This window comes from Scardinius erythrophthalmus (assembly GCF_964197995.2).
Source record: "Scardinius erythrophthalmus genome assembly, chromosome: 22".
Classification (NCBI taxonomy): Eukaryota; Metazoa; Chordata; class Actinopteri; order Cypriniformes; family Leuciscidae; genus Scardinius; species Scardinius erythrophthalmus.
In genome coordinates, this window is record NC_138242.1 from 68924 (window position 1) to 93053 (window position 24130).

The 24130-nt window shown below is 39.4% G+C and overlaps 1 protein-coding gene across 1 annotated transcript in view; it reads left to right on the plus strand.

Annotated features, from left to right (window-relative positions):
- Positions 1-24130, plus strand: part of cdh19 (cadherin 19, type 2) — a 61026-nt gene that overhangs the window by 31939 nt on the left and 4957 nt on the right. Inside the window, exons 5-11 of the mRNA XM_081352420.1 lie at positions 5324-5491; positions 10797-10984; positions 11370-11623; positions 12378-12514; positions 20819-20940; positions 21339-21456; positions 22449-22700. Coding sequence (XP_081208546.1) covers positions 5324-5491; positions 10797-10984; positions 11370-11623; positions 12378-12514; positions 20819-20940; positions 21339-21456; positions 22449-22700 — 1239 coding nt within the window. The remainder of the gene's footprint in view (positions 1-5323; positions 5492-10796; positions 10985-11369; positions 11624-12377; positions 12515-20818; positions 20941-21338; positions 21457-22448; positions 22701-24130) is intronic.

Consider the following 24130-nt stretch of genomic DNA (forward strand, 5'->3'; position numbering starts at 1 on the left):
GCTTGACAGCAGATCTAGAAGAAAATAATGTCATAGTCCAGCTTAAGTAAGTTCAGTGATGGTTCATTTTTGCTGTAAAAAAAGTTATTAATTTAGTTAATTTATCTATACAGCCACTCTGGAGAAAACATTGATGTCAGTTCAGTTCTCATATAATAGTGTCAATGCAGGCAGAACAGTAATATTGTTGAAAATTAAGTGAGTGTGTGTCATTAACTTACAAGATGGCTGCCGTGGTATGAGTGTGTGCTGCAAGCTGCAGTCTGCTGGCCCAACGTTTTGCTTACTGAGGTCATTGTGACATATTTTTCCGCTCAAACTTTTTTGTGCAAATGGTCTACTATTGGTTTATCAAGAAAGGCAAACTAAACCAATCTTCAACTCTAAACCAACTAATTATTGGACCACATCCTTCTCTTTGTGTGAGTGGAAAGAGGCTGGCCTCTCAATGGGTGACGAGACAATTACTCTCCAAAGTATTTGGACATGATGCTGCAAATGAAGCGTGATATGATTTCACACATGGACGCTAAAATTGACTCACTTGGAGCCAATCTGACCAAAATAGATGGATCGCTTCAAATGTTTGGAGAGCAGGTTATCGAGCCAGCTCAAACGAGGATGATATAACAGGTCAAACGTGTAAAAGTGCTTGAAGAGTGAAACACTGACCTGAAATCATGGGCAGAGGACGCTGAGAACCGAAGCAGACGCTCCAATCTACGATTCACTGGCATCCCAGAGAGGGCCGAGGCTAAAGATATCCTTGGCTTCATGAGACATTTGATTCCACAGCTCCTAGGTGAAGTGAATTTCTCCACTCCTCCGGTGATCGAGCGCTGTCATCGTATCCAGGACAACTCCAGAGCCAAGGGTCCCAGGCCGATCCTGGTAAACTTCCACTATTTCCAGGATAAGCTAAAAGTAATGAAACTATCCAGGGAGAATAATGAGTGCCTACAGTACAAAGGAGCCCGTGTCTTCATTTACCCGGACTTCTCCGCTGGTCTGGTCCAGAGACGCCAAGGGTTTGATGCAGTTAAGTAAAAGCTCTGTGATCGGGACATTAAATACGCATTGATCTATCCTTGCACATTGAGAGTTGACTATGCTGGTAAGACCCAATTCATGACATGACAGCCTTAAAGTTAGAGATCGAATGCTAGTGCCATATTCAGCTTGCTGATGAACTCTTTCAACTCTTTAGTTCTTCTCCCTTTTTGTAATAATTTCCTTGCCGGACCGGCATTGAACTTATTATTTATTATTTGTATTGTTGTCACTGGCATAAGTGCTACTTGAGCGGCTGCTGCCTTACTTTTTGTTCAAGTTCAAGTTCAAGTTCAAGTTTATTGACATATGCATATTCGTACAGAGTACCACAGCAATGAAATACAATGTGCCTTAGCACTCTCTCAGCACCAGTCAATAAATAAGAAAAAATAGAAAAAAAATAAAATTAAATTAAAACATACGCTCAAACCTAAACCCTCCTTCCTCTTGCACTATCGTTCAATAGCCTTACAGCCTGTGGATAAAAACTGTCCCTAAAACGTGACGTACGTGTTGGGATGCTCTGCCAACGTCTCCCTGATGGGAGTTGGGAAAAGAGACTATGTGCCGGATGACTAACATCCTGTATTATACTCAGTGCCTTTCCAGTGCTGCGTTTCAAATAATGTCCTGGAGTGATTCCAGTGGAACCCCAATAATGTTTGATGCAGTTTTAACCACCTTTGTCAAAAGATTCAATTCACTTGAAGTAGCCCTTCCAAACCACACTGTAATATTACCTGTCAGTATACTCTCAATTGTACAACAGTATTTTTTTTTTAAATGCTTAGTGACATACCATATTTCTTAAGACAACTCAAAAAGTAAAGCCTCTGGTGTGCCTTCTTAATGGCACAGGTGATGTGAAAAGACCATGAAAGGGAGTCTGAAATATGAATGCCTAAAAACTTAAAAGTATTAACAATTTCAACTGCAGAGTTATTAATGTAAACAGGTGTATGTGTGGGTTTCTTTCTTCTAAAATCTATGATGACCTCCTTAGTTTTCCCCACATTCAGGGACAGATTACTTCTTCGGCACCACATGATCAAATTACTCACCTCATCCCTATAGGCAGTTTCATTATTGCTGTCAATGAGTCCTACCACTGTAGTATCGTCTGCAAATTTCACAATACTATTTGTGGGATATTTTGCAATACAGTCATAGGTATAAAGACTATATAATAGAGGACTAAGACAGCAACCTTGTGGTGCTCCGGTATTTAACACTATTGGGGCTGAGTATGTAGTGCCTACTCTAACTGTCTGAGAACGGCCTGTTAGAAAGTCCTGTATCCATCTGCAGATGGAAGTACAGAGGCCCAGGTCTAACAGCTTAGATATTAAAATGGAAGGTCTGATGGTATTGAAGGCACTGCTATAATCAACAAACAGCATCCTGACATACGTATCCCTACCCTCTAGATGTTGAAGTGCAGAATGTAAAACCAAAAATACAGCATCGTCCACAGCTCTATTTGATCTATATGCAAATTGTAGTGGATCAGTGAAGACAGGAATGCAGTTGTTAATATATGATTTCACAAGCAGTTCAAAGCACTTCATTATCACAGAAGTCAAGGCTACAGGTCTAAAATCATTCATACAGGTGGCAGTTGTTTTCTTAGGCACAGGAATTATGATTGATTTTTTAAAACAATTCGGAACCATACAAAGAGAGAGTGACAGGTTAAAGATATTCATTCATTTTCATTTACTTTATTTATAAAGCACAATTAAAACAACGTGATGTTGACCAATGTGCTGTACAGTCACACAATAAAAATTACATAATAAAATATTTCTTTTTCAGACAGGACAATGACTAACAAACATCTGAAAAGAGCCTCTTACTAGTTAACCTACTGAACCAAACGCTAATTCTAGCAAATGCAGTTTCAGATTTCATTTAAAATAACCTAAGGAAGGAGTTCAGTTCTGACATTTCACAAATCCAACACTCTCTACAAACGGACTTAATATAAACTTAGTTCAAAAATGGTTTTCTTCTAATAAACTCCTCTTGAACAGGAAAAAAATCTTGCAGTATGTTGTTTTGCACTCGACCTAATTCTTTGCCTTTATCTAAAAACTGGTTTATTAGTTTTCTTGATGGAACAGCTTTAACAAAAGTCGAAGAATTTAAATATCTTGGTCTCTGGCTTGATACCCAGCTCTCCTTAAAACCTCATATTAACTCAGTCTGCAAGAAAATATATGGTCAATTGAAGTCACTTTATCGCTCTGCTGATTGCTTCTCACAACAAGTTCAGAAAATGATTATTACTCATTTATCAGCTCTTCTTTCATACACCCAGAATCAGCAAAGAAATAGGTTGTTGTGCATTTAAATTTAAAGCTCCAAGACTGGAACAATCTTTCCTGCTCGCTCAGATCTATAACCTCTTTTTATGTTTTCAAGTCATCTCTTCTTACTTGTTTTCAAACATTGTGTTCTTGTTTCTGATCCCTCCCTCTTTTTATTTTATTTATATATTTATTTATTTATTTATTTATTTTTGCTGTTTATTGTACATGTTTGCATTTATGTATCTGTACGGGTATATTGATGTGTGTAAGCATATTTACACCTTGATTTTGTATTTGCATTTTCGCAGATGGTTCACAGATTGTCTTTGATTATGGTATGGGCCAAAAGGGAAGGGACTAGGTTTGTGGGAGCACTGTTAGAGTGTGCATGTGGATGAATGTGAATGTCAATGTATCTAAATGTTTGTTATAGTCCTGTGTTGTATTTACTTTAATTATGATTTTCTATTATGATGTTGGTTTCTTTGTACTGTAAGGACCCCCTCGAAAATGAGATGGTTCATCTCAAGGGGCTATCCTTGAAAATAAAGAATAAAGAATGAAGTGTCCCCAACTAAGCAAGCCAAAAGCCAAAGGTGACAAAGGCGACAGTGGTAAGGAACCAAAACTCCATCAAGTGACAGAATGGAAAAAAACATTGGGAGAAACCAGGCCCAGTCGAGGGGCCAGTTCTCCTCTTGCCAACAAACGAACAGTGTATGACTTTGATTCAGGCATGATCCGGCTGACTACAGTAAATCTCGGGATAAACAGATAGATTAATTTTTAGTCTTGATGCCATTCTTCTTATGATGCAATGAGTACATCTGGTGTTTTAGGAAGTGTTCCCGGTTCCGACTGACCTAGTTTATGCAGCCTAACAATCATTTAACTGATTGGAATAATAGACATTCATAATGTTCTATGTGTATGGCACGTTAAAGAGATGTGTTTTTAGTCTGGGTTTAAACTGACAGAGTGTGTCTGCTTCTCGAACAATGCTTGAAGACTATTCCAAAGTTTAGGTGCTAAATAGGAAAAAGATCTACCAAATTTAAATAGCAATATACATGCGTTAAGAGCTCGCTCAAGTACTGTGGAGCTAAACCATTTAGTGTTTTGTAAGTAATCAGCAATATTTAAAAATGTATGTGATGTTTAATAGGGAGCCAATGCAGTGTTGACAGAACCGGGCTAATATGGTCATACTTCCTGGTTCTGGTAAGAACCCGAGCTGCTGCGTTTTGGACCAGCTCTAGTTTGTTTATTAAGTGTGTAGGGCAACCACCCATTAGAGAGCCAAGGTCATGGGTTCAATTCCCAGGGAAGGCAAGAATTGATATTGAAGAATTGATAAGAATTGTGTACCTTGAAATGCAATGTAAGTCACTTTGGATAAAAGCGTCTGCCAAATGCATAAAATGTAAAAAATTAAAACAATCTAGCCTTGAGCGCATGAAGACATGAACAAACTGTTCTGCTTTTGTCATTGAAAGCATGTCGTAATTTAGATATATTTTTTATATGGAAGAATGTAGTTTTACAGATGCTAGAAACACGGCTTTCAAATGAGAGAATGGTATTAAAGAGCACACCCATGTTCCTAACTGACGACGAAGATTTGACAGAGAACGTGCCTCATCCACTTCACGAAGTGGAACGCACTTAAAAATGGCAGCTGGGATTCCCCTGAGGGAAAGTGCTTAGGGAAGTTTGCGAGTGTGTGTCTAAAAGTGGAGTGGAACGCAACCCTAGTAATCCTGAAGTCCTTGATAAGCTTGCTCAGGTGTGTTTGATCAGGGTTGGAGCTAAACTCTGCAGGGCATTGGCCCTCCAGGGCAAGATTTGAGAAACCCTGCTATAGTGCAAACGTACATGTCTTACTAGAAATAACATTTAGCACACTTGAACAAGGACAGTCTGTGCTCAATGTTTATTTTTCTTTCTCTCCAACACAGGCATAATTGTGACGTCATGGTCTAATATGGACAGAGAAGCCAGGGAGGTATATCTGGTTGTGGTTCAGGTGAAAGATATGCTGGGACTTAACGGAGGCTACAGTGCCACAACTACCGTGACCATCAGCCTAATGGATGTCAATGACAACGGACCCACTTTCCAGCACAGTGAGAAACCAAAACATGACCATGACACATCAGATGATCAAACAAACCGATGAATTATATTAAACTTATGGGAAAGACAGGACCTTTTATACCCATTAAATTTGGCTTTATCACATTATATATTATTATATTATATTTCTGTGATTTATTTTCTTAAATATCAACTTTGAATATAGCAGTAGCGAACCATGACTCTCGATCCTTGGCCCCCTTCTCTCATCGGTAAAAAAGTATACTTAGCCTAAAATCAGCCTAGCTTACTGTGTCCTCTTCTATAATACTGCATGTTACCTTTGACAAGAAATGCCACAAGCAAACATCAGAGTGAGCATGAGAGTTAAAACCAAAACTATACAATAAGTAATAAAATGAAAATCATTTCAAAGAATTGCATCATCACACAATCTGTGTGTCATTTCAGGGGAATATGGTGACAACTGTCCACAAAACCAACAGAATTTAATGTAAGCCATCATGACAGCGCTCAGACCAAAGCACATTAGTGAGCAACACTTCCTCATATGTTGATAATAAATCATATCATTAGACTGGCACAGCAGCTGATTAAATGTATGTAACTATGGAATTCGAACGCTGCCAAAATTAAAAATAAATAAATACATAAATAAATATACAAATAAATGTAAAAAAAAAAAATATATATATATAAATAAATATACATAGAAAAGCAAAAAAACGAAAATAAAGAATTATTTATAGATTTATCTTCTTTATGTATATATTTATTTTTTTCATATTTATTTATTTATTTATTTATTTTTTATTTCTACATTTATTCATTTCTACATTTATTATTTCTACATTTATTTATTTTTACATTTATTTATTTCAACATTTATGTATTTCTACATTTATTTATTTATTCATTTATTTCTTCCTACATTTCTTCCTGCGCAGGGTAATGAGGAGGGCGTGGTTTACCTCAGACATAGCAATCGAGCTCAGAGTAAGCGAAGGCGAAGGGTTGAGGCCACAGTGACACCCTGTGGCAAAATACAATAAGTATATCTCACTGACGTTGATGCGGTCTGTGACTGCGAGGTATATGGTCAAAATCCTAAATCTTACTGTCTGTGTGACATGGATAGGCTACTCTTTATTCCGGACATGGCCGTAGAACATCGTTTGGTCTGGATTTGTAAAATGTCCTGGGCTAACATGAAACAGGGACTCTGAAACGGAAGCGCTTGATATTTTCCATTTTTCGGTCAGAACTCATGGAAAGGAAGCAGGGCACATATAGGCTACAGTGAAGTCGACGCAAGCATATTGACCAATGCTTTTGAAACGAGACCATTGCATTTTAATGTAGCCTAATTTCCCAAAACAATACTGACAGCAACAGAATTTTTTTTTTATTCTATTAAGCGGTGGTAGTCTTTAGCATAAACTCATGTCCAGGGGCAACCTTATTAAATGTATGAACGTCACGTTAATCCACATCGATAAATTCAGTTAGAGGATAAGACTGTAGGGCAGTGTTATTTCGTTGACGAATAATTTTCATCATTATTTTCGTCAACAACATTTTTTCACAGACGAAAACGAGACGATAACTAAATAAAAACTAGTTTTGAATGACAAAAACTATGACGAAAATCTATTGACATTTTCGTCAACGAATAAAAACTAGACGAAAATGTTAGATAGTGACGATTTGGAAAGCGATCCAGTATGATGCCCTGCATTTGTGGTAGATGCGCACAATTACAGTAGATTTAGTCGACTAAAATATAATGAGTTTAAATTGAAATGCATTAATTTAGAATTTCTCTAAAATTCCCAAACCCAAGGCTACTCCTGGAGAAAACATATATTAACCCGCTAATATGAATGATTTTAAAGTTTTAACATGCAATACAGATACAGATTTAACTACTGTAACTTAAAAAAAATATCTTAAAATTAAATAAAACCACTTTTCCTAAAGTAGAACACAGTCTTCTTTTCAATGAATGATATATGCATTCTTTATAACTACTTGCATACATCATTCTCTATTCTTTCAAGCAGACATATTTATTTGTATGAATGAAATATAATTAATCCTTATTAAAGCTATTAATGAGCAATGAATGCTTTTCTCTTTTGCTTTTGTTGCTTGATCAATATTAAAGGTCCCATGACATGCTACTTTTTGTAGGCTTTAATATAGGCCTTAGTGGTCCCTAGTACTGTATCTGAAATCTCTTTCCAAAAATTCAGCCTCGGTGCAGAATTATAGCCACTATAAGCCAGTCCCAGAATGAGCTTCCTTCAGACGGGCCGTTTCGGTGTCTGTAGCTTTAAATGTTAATGAGGAGGAGAAAGGCGGGGTAAGGTGGAGGGTGGGTGTGGCCTTGACCATCTGCACCAACGGTAGACCATGCATGTTTACATTGGATATATTGCAATGGCACGGAGACACGCAGTCGTTCAAGCATTTCAGTTTGACCCAGAATCTGATCCGGATGGAGAAGCAACGGATGAAGAAGTTGCAACTCAGCAGCTCCAGCAGGACGTTTCCGAATGGTTAGTTTAAAATATTATGTCTGGATACGGTACTTTATTCGGATGGTTTACAGTTATTATCATGTAGCTAACGCGAACCTACTGTTGCCTTTTCACGGGAGATCTGTAACGTCTGTAATTTATCTTATTACAATTACATCAAGCTCTGCGATCTTGAAATGCGGATATCGCGCACGCCGGATAACCAACAGGAAAACGCTATCCAAATAACAAAGAAGTGTACAACACTCGCGTTACAGTGTGTGTATTCACACACCTACTTGATGCTGTCTACCTTTACATTAGCGCAAGTAACTGCATAGCTAATGTTACATCCACATTCTACGTGTAACAAGCTAGGTAACCATAAACAGTAAAGCAACAACTTGTATCATTAGTTGACTTACTTGTCCGAGTTGTGTAACGTTAGCTGAGCCAAAGAGAGTTGGTACTGATCCAGACTTTAGTTTCAGACGTTCAGCAAGCCCAGCTCTGTATTAACCCCTCGGTGTTCATTTGTACATCCAATTATTGAGCAATTATTGTGCTTCGCTCGCTCAAAAGCCGTTATATCTCTCGTGGACAAACTAAAATCGCGCGCGCGCGTTCCTACTTCCTAGCTCATTTTCTCATGGGCGGAAAATATTCTCTGGGCGGGCAAAGCAGAGACAGGGGAGGTAACATTCCTCCTTATAACGTCATAAGGAGGAGATTCAAGATCAGCGCGGTTGAGCGTCCATTTTCTCAAAGGCAGAGAAAGATAGCAAAAGCTCGATTTACACCGATTAAAATTTCTAGAAACTTGGGGACCATATACAGGCTAGGGGAACTCATATTAATGTTAAAAAACCTCAGAAAGTGAAAATTTCATGTCATGGGACCTTTAAGGACACAGACCGCATTAAGTTTATTACTCACTGTCACTTTAAGACATCGAATCATGTCCAATGACATGCGGATCCAATTGCACTGATGGACATGCGATACATACACTCACAACTGTTTAAGACATAACCGACATAATTTACGTGAATACTCTCCAAAACTGACATTTAGACATAATGTTGTGTGTATTTGTCCATTCAGACACGAAAGAGAGCTCAATTCTGTACTCGCGCGCTGTATAGGTGTCTATGTGAATGGCTGCACGCTTCGGGTCGGGTGTGTGCGCACAGAAAACCGTACCGAATAGAGCTCTTTTTTGCGTCGTCACTCTTATTCAGATCTACATGTCTGCTCTCCTCATTCTCCCAGACGTGTACATGTTTTAACGTTTTATGAGACATGCAGCGCATGCCAACCCGTGCCGCTGGGTAGATCATGTCACAGTACAATTGTGCGCATCTACCACAAATGCAGGACATCATACTGGATCGCTTTCCAAATCGTCACTATTTAACATTTTCGTCTAGTTTTTATTCGTTGACGAAAATGTCAAACAATTTTCGTCATAGTTTTTGTCATTCAAAACTAGTTTTTATTTAGTTATCGTCTCGTTTTCGTCTGTGAAAAAATGTCGTTGACGAAAATAATGACGAAAATTATTCGTCAACGAAATTAACACTGCCCTACAGTCTTATCATCTAACTGAATTTATCGATGTGGATTAACGTGACGTTCATACATTTAATAAGGTTGCCCCTGGACATGAGTTTATGCTAAAGACTACCACCGCTTAAAGGAATACTCCACCGTCTTTTCATACTAAACTATGTTATTCCCTTAACTAAGACGAGTTGATACATACCTCTCTCGTCTCAGTGCGTGCACTCAATCGCTCTGGCGCGCGGCGAAACTTTGTTCACTCAGTTCATTCAATACGGGCCAAGCAGAGAAGCTACCAAACACCTCCACGTTTTCCCTATTTAAACACAGTTACTCGCGTAGTGTAACTCGACCTAGGACGGTGACACAAAACAAAACGTTGCGCTTTTCTAAGCGTGTAAAATGGATAACTATATTGTATGGCGGAATACCATAGCAAGTGCTTGTAAGCACTTCGACTTCGGCACAGTAATATCTTCACCAGAGGGAGCGGGGGCCGGTGAGAGGATTTTTCACGAGTGAAGATATTACTCCGCCAAGTCGAAGTGCTCATAAGCACTTGCTATGGTATTCCGCCATACAATATAGTTATCCATTTTACACGCTTAGAAAAGCGCAACGTTTTGTTTTGTGTCACCGTCCTAGGTCGAGTTACACTACGCGAGTAACTGTGTTTAAATAGGGAAACCGTGGAGGTGTTTGGTAGCTTCTCTGCTTGGCACGTATTGAATGAACTGAGTGAACAAAGTTTCGCCGCGCGCCAGAGCGATTGAGTGCACGCACTGAGACGAGAGAGGTATGTATCAACTCGTCTTAGTTAAGGGAATAACATAGTTTAGTATGAAAAGACGGTGGAGTATTCCTTTAATAGAATAAAAAAAAAGATTCTGTTGCTGTCAGTATTGTTTTTGGAAATTAGGCTACATTAAAATGCAATGGTCTCGTTTCAAAAGCATTGGTCAATATTTTTTGTAAAGCAGCCAATGTTGCTCACATAGAAAACAGCTTAATAAACAACATAAGATAACATCTTATAATGTGGTGATGGGAACTATTTCTAAGAGGGTTAAAAATTAGATGTCCATGGAACATTTGCACAATAGCAGAAAAAACACAAAGGTGTGTGAGTGGTGACAATTTATATCATTATCAGCATTCAGTGATTTATTACATTATGTAGTTTTTGTGTTTCTGTTACCAAAGCACATGAACATTGAAAGTTTTCTATCATTTTCCTCTTTATGTCCAGATTTGTACACATTTGCTATATCAGAGTCAGCCCCAGTGGGCACCACAGTGGGAAGAATAATGGCAGATGACAGTGATGTTGGTCTGAACGCTAAAATGAACTACAGCTTAGAGGATCTCGAGGAGAGCAGCACCTTCACAATCCAGACAGACCCTGACTCTCAAGAGGGGATTGTCATACTGGATCAGGTCTCATAGTACAATCCTGTTATATGCATATGTTCTATCATCTAATCATAGTTTACAAATGTTGGACATGATGTTCTCAGATTCAAGCATCAAACGTTCAAGACACTTTTATTATTATTAAAATTTTGTTGAATAATATTTTCATTTATGATTAAAATGTGTTGATATTATTTTCATTTATTATATTATATTATATTATATTATATTATATTATATTATATTATATTATATTATATTATATTATATTATATTATATTATATTATATTATGAAAGATAAAGTCATATTGAGGCAGTACTTTTTAGATATACAAAAAGCCTTACAACCCCCATGGGAGATCTTTTATGTGTTTTCTGTCTTTTATAAGTGTTTTCTCTTCTCTGTAGCCACTGGATTTTGAGAGCAAGAGGCGGTACGTCATCGCTGTAGAGGCCATCAATGAAAACATAGACACACGTTTTTTAAGTGCATATGAGTTTCAAGACAGGACAACACTCAAAATTACTGTGACAAATGTGGATGAACCACCCATATTTTCTGAAACATCTTATAGCTGGAAAGTTCTAGAAAGCACCCAAATTGGCACTCAAGTTGGTACAATCTATGCTAGAGACACAGACACCACCAACAACCCCATAAGGTAATTTTCATTTTTATTTTTCATTTTCTCCTTTCCCGTTTGGACCCATACTAACCCCTAAATGCCAGGTGACTCAAACACAAGCAATGGAATATGTCCAGGGCAGAACTGCAAGGGCCGGATCAAACGGCAAAAAAAGAAAAGAAAAAACTCAACCCCTCAAAGCCTACCTAGCTACATGACACAATAGCCGCTTTTCTACTGTCAGGCTAGTGAGATTCAGGGCTATAGTAGGAAACTCAGAAGCGAAGATCAGACTTTATTGAGAATATGCTGTTTCGCACTGCAGTCATCAAGTCTAATTTGAGGCAGACATGTATGATGTTTTGTAAGCATTCGGTCCTTATCAATATTGGCCTTACACCCAGGGGTGGATCAATGATCTTACCTAGGTCCATCACAACCCATGCCAGTCTCCCAAGGAGAAGAGCTGCTTTAAATTCCAATACCATAAATTTCCAAACATTAATTTACTTACTTAGCTTGCATTCATCAATCACGTTGTGTTTAATATTGTTAGACCAGAAGAGAACCCTCTGTAAATTTGGAGCAATCTGGAGAAACAGACCGAGAGATTCTGAATCTACAGAACAGAATACATTATGTTTGCCATATAGTCTATGTGCTTGTATAGACAGTCCATAATATTTTGATTTACATGCTGCTTGTGAATGGTTGAAATCTGCATGTGGTAACAAACATTAGAAGTATATGAGAAAAATTGCCCCAAATAACAATTGTTTTCCTTGAACAGATACAGCATTTCAAAAAGCAGTGACACACAACAGATATTCAGAATTGATCCTAGTAATGGGACAGTGTATGTGGCCAACAGTTTGGATCGAGAAACAGCAGCCTGGTACAACTTGACCGTCAACGCCAGAGAGATCAGTGAGCACATTCTTGTCATTAACATTCATCAACCTCTAACACAAAACTTCTGAGACCACTAGTGAAAATGCATCTATGCTTCTGATTTTTGCATTTTAACAAATAGATACACTATCGTTCAAAAGTTTGGGTTTGGTAAAAAAAAAAAAAAGAAAAAAAAGAAATCTCTTCTGCTTACCAAGGATGCATTTATTTTATCAAAAATACAGTAAAAACAGTAATATTGTGAAATAAAACTGTTTTCTATTGTACTATATTTTTTAAAATGTCCCTGTGATCAAAGCTGAATTTTCAGCATCATTACTCCTGTCTTCAGTATCATATGATCTTTCAGAAAACATTCTAATATATATGCTGATTTGCTGCTCAGTCATGTTGAAAACAATGCGTCTGGCATTGATCCAATGGGGAAAGGCATCAGCGTGACCGTTGTCTGAGGCAGGTGTAAACAAAAGCCAATGATCGAAAAAAAAAAAAAAAATATTTACCAAAAAACTGGGTAGGAATATTAAAGGTTAGATCAGAAGTTTTATCAGGCAATTATGTATTTTATTTTTTCATTTAGACACCTATGTGTATGGCACATAGAAGCCTTGGGTCTGAGAAAACATATTGGAGCTGCAGGGTTTACCTCTTAAGAAAATTATGGGCCATTTTTATATTTTGCACAAAGTAATAAATTACTAAAAACAAACAATATACATAATCTAATAATAAAAACTGTCATCATGAGCACAAAACAAAGATAACTTGTATTTTCAAAGTTTTTTATCTTCCTTTGCCATCTCTACATAATTTCCATTGTTAGTTATGAAATGCTCTTAATGTGCTGATTGGTAATGCGGAGAACCAGCGGAGAAGAAAGCTCTGTGCTGGACGGGACCAGCAGGGAGGAAGGCGCTGTGCGGGACGGGACCAGCGGAGAAGAAGGCTCTGTGCTGGACGGGACCAGCGATGAAGGCTCTGGCTCTGGCGGGCAGGCTACTGGCTCTGGCGGGCAGGCTACTGGCTCTGGCTCTGGCGGGCAGGTGACTGGAACTGGACTCAGAACTGGACTGATGGCTGAAACTGGACTCGGAACTGGGCTGATGGCTGGATTAGTGGATCTGATGGGACGTGGAACAGATCTGAGAGCTACCCGGACAGACATCAAAACTGGGTCAAACATTTTGGAGGTTAAATCAGCACTGTTAGAGATGAACTTACGTGCTCTGGGCCATGTGATCTCAGACAGAGGTCCAGAACGGATTTGGGGCTTAGTGGGGAGTGGTACAGTGTGTTTGTCTGTGCTGGTAGTATGAGTTGGTTTGGCTGGGCTAAATGAATTTGTGAGAATAAAACTCTCCCGGCAGATGGCAACTGCTTCTCTCCAGTTCAGCCCCGTGAAATCGGGAAATGGTCGAGGATCAATGCATCCGACTCCGATCATAAAATTTGTCATAATGGTTTCATCACTCCAATCACTGTTAGCAGCCAAGTCACAAAACTTCTCCATAAACTCCAGCAGATCACAACTTTCTCTCACCATCTTCACGAGCTGATCCCTGCACATCTTTGAAAGAGGTTATGTTCCGTGACTCAGAGAGGGAAGATTCTCACTGCAGTCAAACAGTCTCCTTTCTTTTTAAGGTCGGTTGTTCTGTCACAAGTGTGGTGCAGGTTGAAGGAGACTCAAAGACCAAAGGCTCCAATACAAACAATTTACTTAAATCTTACTCATAGGTACATACAGGTAGGCAGGATGACAGGCAGGTAACACACTCTACATATGACTAACAACCGGCAAACACTGAAGGAAAACACAGGGCTTAAATACATAGGGACTAACAAGATAATTTACGAGGAAATTAACAGGGCACAGGTGAGTGAAATAACTAATTAGACAGACTGAGGAAAACTAGGTTACAGGGACTAAACCAAAAACACAGAAACAGGGTATACAAGAAACTGAATGCAATAAAGACAGTCCAAAACACAAACGGAAACGTGACACCTGAGCGCTTGTATTGTGAACTGATCTGTTGTTTTGATGCGCTGCTTACTTTAAACTGTAAAAATGGTCAAATTAATGGTCCTGATTTTTTTTAAACATTTATGTGGTAACATCTTGAACAGGAGCTTGTGCAGGGTCTAAGATTTGTTGCAATCCACTGCCTTTCTTTGGCACGATCAAGTAAGGGCTGTAGAGACCCTTCTTCATCTCCGCTGGATGAACTATTGCTATTGCAAAACTATTGCTTCCCTAGCCATTAGGACTGCAATATCTGTATGCAGGACAGGGACGTCTTTGTCTGCCACAAGGTAAAGAGAACACCGCTGAACCTGTGCGGGTGTCTGGCGAACTGAATTGCATAGCAGACTCTAACTGTCCTCATGAGCCAACGCGAAGTGTTGGGAAGTGCTAACCAGACCAAACTCTGCATGAGCGGCACTAGAGGAACATTTTTTTTTTAATTACCAAAGGTGGGACAGCAAAGTGGAGCGGTGCTCACCATGTCGGGAAGCCACGCATACTGATCCTGTGGCTTTGATGGAATACTTACATTGCTCCGTAAAACTGGAACTGGCCTGTAACTGTGAGGAAGTTGCGTATCCTCTGAATGCACCACAGCGACCTGTGCAGGGCTGTGTGTGAGTCACGTCCAAACATGAGGAGGTGGAGATTTGGCATCCATCATGTCCGGGCTGCGAACTGCGTGACTGTTGCTTAGTAACTAGCTGATTATTTAATCAGCCTGCAGCTGAAGCTAGTTAATTCTGTTGTTAGCTGCCTATATCTAGCAGGAGTGATTATTGCTTGGTGTCGGTTCGTCACTCTTGTTTATGGTCTCTTTCCCAGTTCCGGTGCCTGAGTTTCCTTATGGAGTTATTTCCTCGATTTCGTCTGTGTTCCCAGACTTCTGGAGATCGTTTGGAGTTCTCCTCATTCCAGTTCCCGTTTGGCATCCACACAGGATTATTCATATCACTCATCCTCTCCGGTGTATTTGTATCCTGGTCACCCGCCTGCTATACGTGGTGTTTTGAGTATTATCATCTGTTCAACCTGCCTTCAATAAACTGTTTGCTTGCAATTGGATCTACGACTCTCATTCTGACAGTGACCTAGAGAATGAAGAAATTACTTTTTCTTTGAAAAAATGACCTTGACAGTCTTTAGGTGGCCGTGGAGTCAAACCAAGGGAACATATGTTTAATTGCCTACTGGACTGCTGAGAACTGCTGGGCGAGAAGTCCTCGACAGTGTCGGCGAAATGGGCATTGTGCAAGAGGGGGGCATCAAGAAAGCAGACTTTGTCTGCCTCCCTCATCCCAGCAAGGTTGAGCCAGAGATGGTGCTACTGGAACACCATGGTGGACATTGCCTGGCAGAGAGCCAGTGCTGTGACCTTTGTCGCTCGGAGAGCAAAGTTGGTCTCCAAGCGCAGTTCCTGCATCAATCCTGGCTCAGAACTACCCTCTTGCAGCTCTTTTAGAGCTTTAGCCTGATGGACCTGCAGAATGGCCATGGCATGCAGGGCATAGGCGGCCTATCCAGCAGCCCTATAAGCCTTCGTTATGAGACGAAGTGAACTTACGGGCCTTGGACGGGAATCTGGGACCATTCTGCCAGCTGGTGGCATTTTGTGAGCATAAATGCCCCGCAACAGCACTTTCCACCTCTGGAACATCCGTATAGCCCCAGGATCGTTCCACCGTCGACGGTAGTGAGGGTGGAAGAGATCATGAGCTCACTTTTCATATGGAATGCTGTATTTTAATATTTTAACTACAGCGAGGTTTGATAATTTTGCTTTGAATTGTGTTCTAAATAGCAGAACTAATGTTCTGAGAAAATAGTACGTGAATAATGAACAATGATGCACACTTTGGGGATACTTAATTTAATTAATCAATCAACAATACTATTGATGAGCATTACCAAACGTGGACGTTTTACACTAGAAACAAACACTGATGTACTATTTTATTTAATACTGTGAAGCTGCTTTGATACAATCTGTATTGTGAAAAGCGCTATATAAATAAAGTTGACTTGACTTGACTTCGCCTAAGCAGATGGCTTAGCAACATAGTCAGTAGGCCTATAATGACAGACACTGAAGGAGACGCTCGGTGATCAAACAGTCCATTGGCTGGTTTGAATAAGTCTGATGACAGTAGGCTGTAAAACCTCTGCTGCACGCAGGTGCTCTTGGTGTCATGCATGGAGAGTAGCCTAATGATAACCATTTTCGGGGTCTTCTCAATATTATGAAAAATACTATTGTATTTGAAGGATAGAATATGAAGAAAACAGTAAGATTTGCACATTTTATTTTTTTTAAATAAGTTTTGTCAGTGACACGCTGAGTCTCACAACAGGCACTTTTCTCTTTTTACCGCTGCTTTACATGTGACTTTAACTGTTTGCATAATTAAATCATTATTTTCCTGTTGATCATTGTAAAGCTGCTTTGAACAAATCTGTACTGTATAAAGCGCTATTAAAAAAAGTGAGGAACAAATTCATATGTTAATACATGTTATATATTACTAAGTTATCATCTCTGAAACTCTGCCAATTTTCACCCTCTTTTCAGAAAGTGATGACTTGGTCAAAACATCCGGTAGTGTGGGTCAGAGTCCTGCACGGGTCCGATTTTGTAAACCCGCACCCGCCCGTACCCGCAGTGCTTAAAACCGCATCCGACCCGTTATCCGTCAACAGCACTAATTAAAATCTGCACCCGACCCGACCCGCTTAAAATAGAACCGCTACCCGACCCGCACCCGAAATAAAATCAGTTTAGACTATCACATTATAGACACAATTACAAAAATGTTTATTGCCAGGTCATACAGAAGTTATTACAGGACAATTAACACAAGGACAACTTCAGCCGAAGCTGTCAAAAGGCCGGTACATGAAGAACATGGCTAACGTTACCACAAAACTGAGTAGCCTTATAACATTTTACCAGTCGAACAGATGCGGCTACAACACTATCTGCCACGCAATTCGTCTAGCCGACAATTTTGGGTTCAAACACGCCCTGCACACCACACATTATTAACAGTGCTAAATTTGAAAAATACTGTTCGATAGAACTGCTTTGTTACCACAGTTATATGCGTGCTTCCTCAGTGATGAAGTTCCACATTTGCGGCTATCCAAAACGAAAATGCATGCAGCAAAGCCTTTCACAATATTTTCTTCAGATAACTCCAAATTTCTCCCACACACTGGACTTTATTTTTGATGACGTATTGTCGACAACTTTACAATCTCCACTAGCTATTCTTTTCTTCAACTCCTCAGCATCCATCTCGACGACTGCAAGCAGATCGCGCGCGCCGTTATGAGGATTTTTTTAAAGTGAAAGTAATCTATACGTTATACAGTTATACGTTTCGTGCATGGGAGGGCGTGGCGCGTGGGCACAAATAAGCTGATGTGGATTTTAAATGATTTTATCAACTTGAAATACTGGCATATTTTTGTAGATGTGTTCCTAAAATAATGCATATATTTTTACTTTGCATGTGATTGTTTTAAACCCGTGTTTAGACCCGTGTTTAGACCCGTGTTTCCCCCGTGTCCGACCCGACCCGCACCCGTATCCGACACAGTTGGATATTTCTCACCCGTTTGAGCAAAATTTGCGGGGTACCCGAACCCGTGCAGGACTCTAGTGTGGGTTTTCCAGGAAATGCATGAACTTGCTGGACCTCTGCTTTTCGTAAATACTACCATGCATTTTTGACATTATTTTTTGACAGACATCAATGTAGATATTCAAATAATGTGGATTTGAAAACAGATGGATTGTAAGGTTGTGATGAGGTTCAGTATATGGAAGGAAGGAGACAGGGTCGGCTTTACTGAGACTCGTGGATTTATTTTATAAACTGCTCAAAAACAAACAGGTGCACTCTGCACTTCAAATAAACTCAAATTAAGTCTTTCAGCAAATTCAATCCAACGGCAGCTCTCCAGAGCATTCTCCTGATCGCCACGAGCCCTCAGTCAATCTCTCTCCAGCTTCCTGTTTCCCGGTGGCTTTAATCCAGTCTCTCCACACCAATTACTGAAACAAGACACAGGTGTTTGTCATTTGCACTTGACCTACTTTCAAACCGCTTGTCTCCTGGCTCTCTCTCCTGTTGCAGACCTCACTGAACCACGCTGCCCTTGCCATAAAGGTAATAGTTATTTATTTCATAGCAGGCAAGTATTCAGTGAAGTGACTCTTTCTCATTCAATTAATCAGAATGACTAGTTCACAGTCAATCTGAAAGATGAATGAATGAATGAATGATGTATGTAGCGCTTTCATATGTACTATTGTACACCCAAAGCGCTTTACAATCATATCAGGGGATCTTTCCCCAACCACCACCAGTGTGCAGCATCCACTTGGATGATGTGAGAGCAGCCACAGAACAGCAGCACCAGTGTGCTCACCACACACACACACACACACACACACACACACACACACACACACACACACACACACACACACACACACACACACACACACACACACACAGAGCTATAGGTGGAGAGGAGAGAGAGTGATAGAGCCAATTCAGTGGATGGGGATTATTAGGAGGTCATGATTGGCAAGGGCCAATGGATGGAGTTTGGCCAGGACACAGGGGTTACACCCCTACTCTTTACGAGAAGTGCCATGGGATTTTACATGACCACGGAGAGTCAGGACCTCGGTTTAACGTCTCATCCGAAGGACGGTGCTTGTTACAGTATAGTGTCCCCATCACTATAGTCAAGTCAATTCATTTATATAGCGCTTTTAACAATGTAGATTGTTCCAAAGTGGCTTTACAGTGATAATAGGAGATTAAAGTAACAGAGATTGTTTTGGCTTTATAGCAGCTCTAGAATAAAGTTACTGTCCAGCTATACTGGGGCGTTAGGACCATAGATATCATATAAAGGCTAGATGTCTTAAGGCGGAGTCACTTCCGGCATCACCAGCGGCCATCTTACTACAGGGCTCTGTGAATTAAGGTGAGTGATCAGCATGCACACAAATCCTCTTATCTCGGTGAAATCTTGACGGATTTACAAACGGTTTGGTTTCTTACAAACGTCATTACCGTGGCTATAATTCTTTCATATGGAAGTCCATTTGTATAATTTTTCATATGTATGCAGTTTCATAGCTACATCTCTGACGTTTATAACAAACCAAACCGTTTGAAAATCTGTAGAAAATTGAGCAAGTTATGGTTATTTAAAAGTACATGCACCATGTTACGAGTGAGCGAGCACCCTGTCGTAAGATGGCCGCCGTGTGCGGACGTCGACCTCCATTGACCAGCAGCGCGGACGAGACATCTAGCCTTTATATGATATCTATGGTTAGGACCCACACAGCCCACAGGGTGAGCGCCCCCTGCTGGCCTCACTAACAACTCTTCCAGCAGCAAATTAGTTTTCCCAGGAGGTGTCCCATCCAGGTACTAACCAGGCTCAACCCTGCTTAGCTTCAGTGGGCAACCAGTCTTGGGCTACAGGGTGGTATGGCTGCTGGCAAAAGATGTTTTTTTCCACATAATCCCCTGCACAGAACTTTTCTTTGATTGTCCAAGTTCTGTGTATGTATGAGGCAAGTTTACCCCGGCTGAGAATAACATATCTCAAACTATCATCTATCATCACAAGTGGATGACGCCGACCACTTCCAGAGGTAGTAGAAAACGCATTTGACCAGATTGCTTTCGTTGTGTGGTGTTCATGTTGGCGAATGCATTTTATTTAGCTCATCAAAGAGGTGTTTTCTGGCCAGGGATTGATAATGTATCGTACAGTGAATCACAAGACATTGGGGAGTCTTTTCATTCAAACACTTATTTTTTTCCCATGATTGAAGCAGCTCCATATGTGCAGCATGTGACTAAATTATTAATTACTAAATAATAATTATTATTTTTATATACACTATAATTAAAATATTCGAATTATTTATTGTGCTGTTACAATTAATAATAGAAGAAAGCATTTCTTACTCTTGTAACCCTTAAAATGAGAGTGAGTTTGGCAACCCCTCAAAAATCTTTAGCGACCCCTAGTGGGGATCCACTTATCTATAGCAAGAGCCCATTCTCTCCCTAATGAATTGCCTCATACAATTCAAGGAAGGAGCGAGGTTACAATATCACACATTTCAGACTATAGTGTCTTTTTTCCATCATATATCTTTTATAGTTGCTTAAACACACTTTGAAAATGAACAAGATTGATTAATTGATGGGAAACCTACATTAACATGTATGTGTTGCTGCACCTTTCAGGAGATGACCAGCTGTCCTCCTCTGTGTCTGTATTCATCTCAGTCCTGGATGTCAATGACAATGTGCCTACCCTATCACAAGACTATCAGCCCTATGTGTGTGAGGACACACAGGCAGGAGAGGTAACACACACACATGCTTTTTTCATAATCGGTCCTTACATTATAGAGCTTTTTCTGTCTCCTATGAGAATTACTTGCTCACCCCTTTTAGTTACAATAACAGTTTAGATCAGAGAAGTAGAGAAATCACAGAAAGATTAACAGCTAACAATGGCCCGATGTATTAAAACATACAAAACAGATAGATTTACACTAACAAGTCCATATTCTGTATCTAACTGGATGATTTTATTTTTTTATTTTTACATAAAAGCAACATTTCAACAATCCCCAGATATATACACACAATAGTCATAGTATATGTCCTATTGGCAAGGTTCTAACTGGTTGAGTTTGAACTGTCGATGAATTCATGTACATGCACAGATCGTAATGTTCTCTGTATGTCTCACTTGAAGCTAATTGAGTTGATCAGTGCCACTGATGCAGATGATCCTGTAGATGGCCATCATTTCTATTTCTCCATGATCCCAGACAAACACATCAATCCCAACTTCACCATCAGAGACAACCAAGGTATGTCACAACATTAGCTTTCTACGTTTAGAATGGCGAGTTTCACACATCTTACACCTGCGACACCAACAGTGCCTTTTGCTGTCTATATTGGTGAAACGTTTTCCCAAGGAAGATGAAATAAAACAAGACTAATTAAATAACTCAGAATAGTAAAACAAACAACGATCCATCAATACAAAACTTTTGTGCACAAATAATACCGGAGAACGAGTGATACAAACAGAGGAACTTAAATAGACAGAAGCAAAGAACTAAGTGATAAGCAGCTGTGATGATTAATCAGTGTCCATAGAAACTAATGATTGGTGGGAAACTAAGACAAAGGATAACATGTGGCTGAAAAACTTTAGGTATAGGTATCAATTAGGTATAGAGTATTCACACAGCATATGTGATCAGTACAGTGCTAAACACCAAACTTCAAGAAGTTTCATGCTGAACTCAGCAGAAATATGTTTGCCAAGCACAAGCAAACAAACAGCACTTTCTGTTTAGTCAGTCTGACAGAACCTAGATGATAATTTAGCAATATATAGCTACAGTTTGGGGTTTGGATTCTATTACCCATAACCATTTAACTTATGGCTGTTATTTAAGATGAAAAACATAATGTAGTAACTTCGAAATCACTTTTTATTAATAACTGTAATAATTCTTAAAAATACTAACTTGAAGAGATATTTAGTTTTAATGAAAACAACATTCATTAAATTGATCATTTAAAAATACAAATTATAATTTAATTGGTTGCTGTTTTTAAAACTGGAATGTTTATTTAACCTGGAAAATTTGTCAACATTAAGTGCAACTGAAACAATAATTTACATTGGATTAAAATAAAGCATTTTAAAATAATGAGGACTTTGCCTCCTCATTTAAAAAAGCACTGCATGCCACTGATATACAGATCCAATGATAAAGTCTTCTGGATACTTTTTGTATACTGCACTGTATGTATATAATTGTATGGTAATCTGAAACTGTTGCAGATAACACAGCTAGCATTCTGGCACGGCGGAGCACCTTCACCCAACATGATCGCACACACTATTATCTTCCAGTGGTGATCAGAGACAGCGGTTCCCCCATTCTGTCCAGCACCACCACTCTCACCATCAGGGTGTGTGTGTGCCAGCCGACCGGTCACTGTCCATCAGCCGGTGTTGAAGCCCAAGCGCTCGCTCTGGATCTCAACATGCAGATTCTGCTGGGCCTGTCTGTTTGCCTCATCACACTTGCAGGTGAGGCTGAATGAGAAGTGGCACTGTGCAATTATGACCATCTGATTCTTAGGGAATCTTTTAAAAGTGGTACATAGCCCAGGATAAATTTCTCCAGTTCTCCATTTGAGGTTGCATTAGTACTGAATCACAAGACTCTCTTTTCTAGCAGAGCTTTTGTGTTAATGAGGGAATATTCTTCAAGCTTCAAGCAGGCAAGTATGACAGCAGTGAACAATCTAATAAGCTCTCATAATCAATATACTCATATACCAGTGTGACCTCACACTAATATAATAACAATGATGCTTGGGTAAGTGTCATAATGCTAATTACATACTGTACGCAAATGAGACTGCATATATAATTGCAATATTGGGTGTAACATAATGGATATTCTTCAAAGTCAGCCATTAAATTGACCTTATCTAGGTCTAATGAAGACTTGTGATCTTCTCCATACCTAATCTAGATAAATAGTATCACCAAAAGTTTTAAAGAGCATCAATAATAGCTGTGTTTTCACTGTCACTTCTAGGGCCAACGACCAGGAGTTTTTGGCCCGCTGATTACCTTGAGATGTGGTCATAGTTTATCTGACTAAAGTACCACTAAAGCTCATTTGCTATCTTGTCATATCATGCCAACTGCTAACATTAAAATTGAATACATTTAAAACTTTTTTCTCATCTCAAAATGGACTTTCAAGATGTCCTGCTTTGAAACTCTCTTGACTAATGACAGACAAAAGATGCAATGATTAAGTAGACATTGATCCATTCATGTTGTGCTAACATATATCAATCTAATCTTGAAAGTATTTACCATCACATGCATGGATACATTTCTACAGACATGCACTGTGACAATGTAGCATTTTGTTTCGGTACACAGCCTGGTCAGTTTTCAGTTGTCACCAATGGTTTACCTTAAATCTGAAATGGCATTTGGGATAAAGAAATAGGGTGCATGCCTCATTTTCCTAAAAAGAAACTGAGGAATTATTTTAGCTGGCATTCCTATTATAAATAGTTTAGGGATATTTATTTCAATTACATTAAAGGCACAGTATGTAAGTTTCGTCACTAGAGGTCACTTCTTCAAAACAATTAAAAGGGCAATTAAAAAACAATTAAAGTTTTATTAATGTTACTGTGGTATGAAGCAGGGCGCAGACGAGAGTGGGATATTTTACATTGCTGTTTTTACTATATGCCTATATGGCGCTAGCCTGGAAATCCAGACCTAAATCTAAAAGATTAATGGTCTGGCGTCGACTAACGAAAATCGGCCAGCTCGAGGGGCGGCACCAAGAATGCATTTGAAAATCTCACTGCACGCAATTGGATAACATTACGACCAATCACAACAATAAACCCCATATGCTCAGCAACCAGTGGAGCTAACTGGTAGATTAGACTCTTGCCTTAACCGGTCAGCAAAACAGCAAA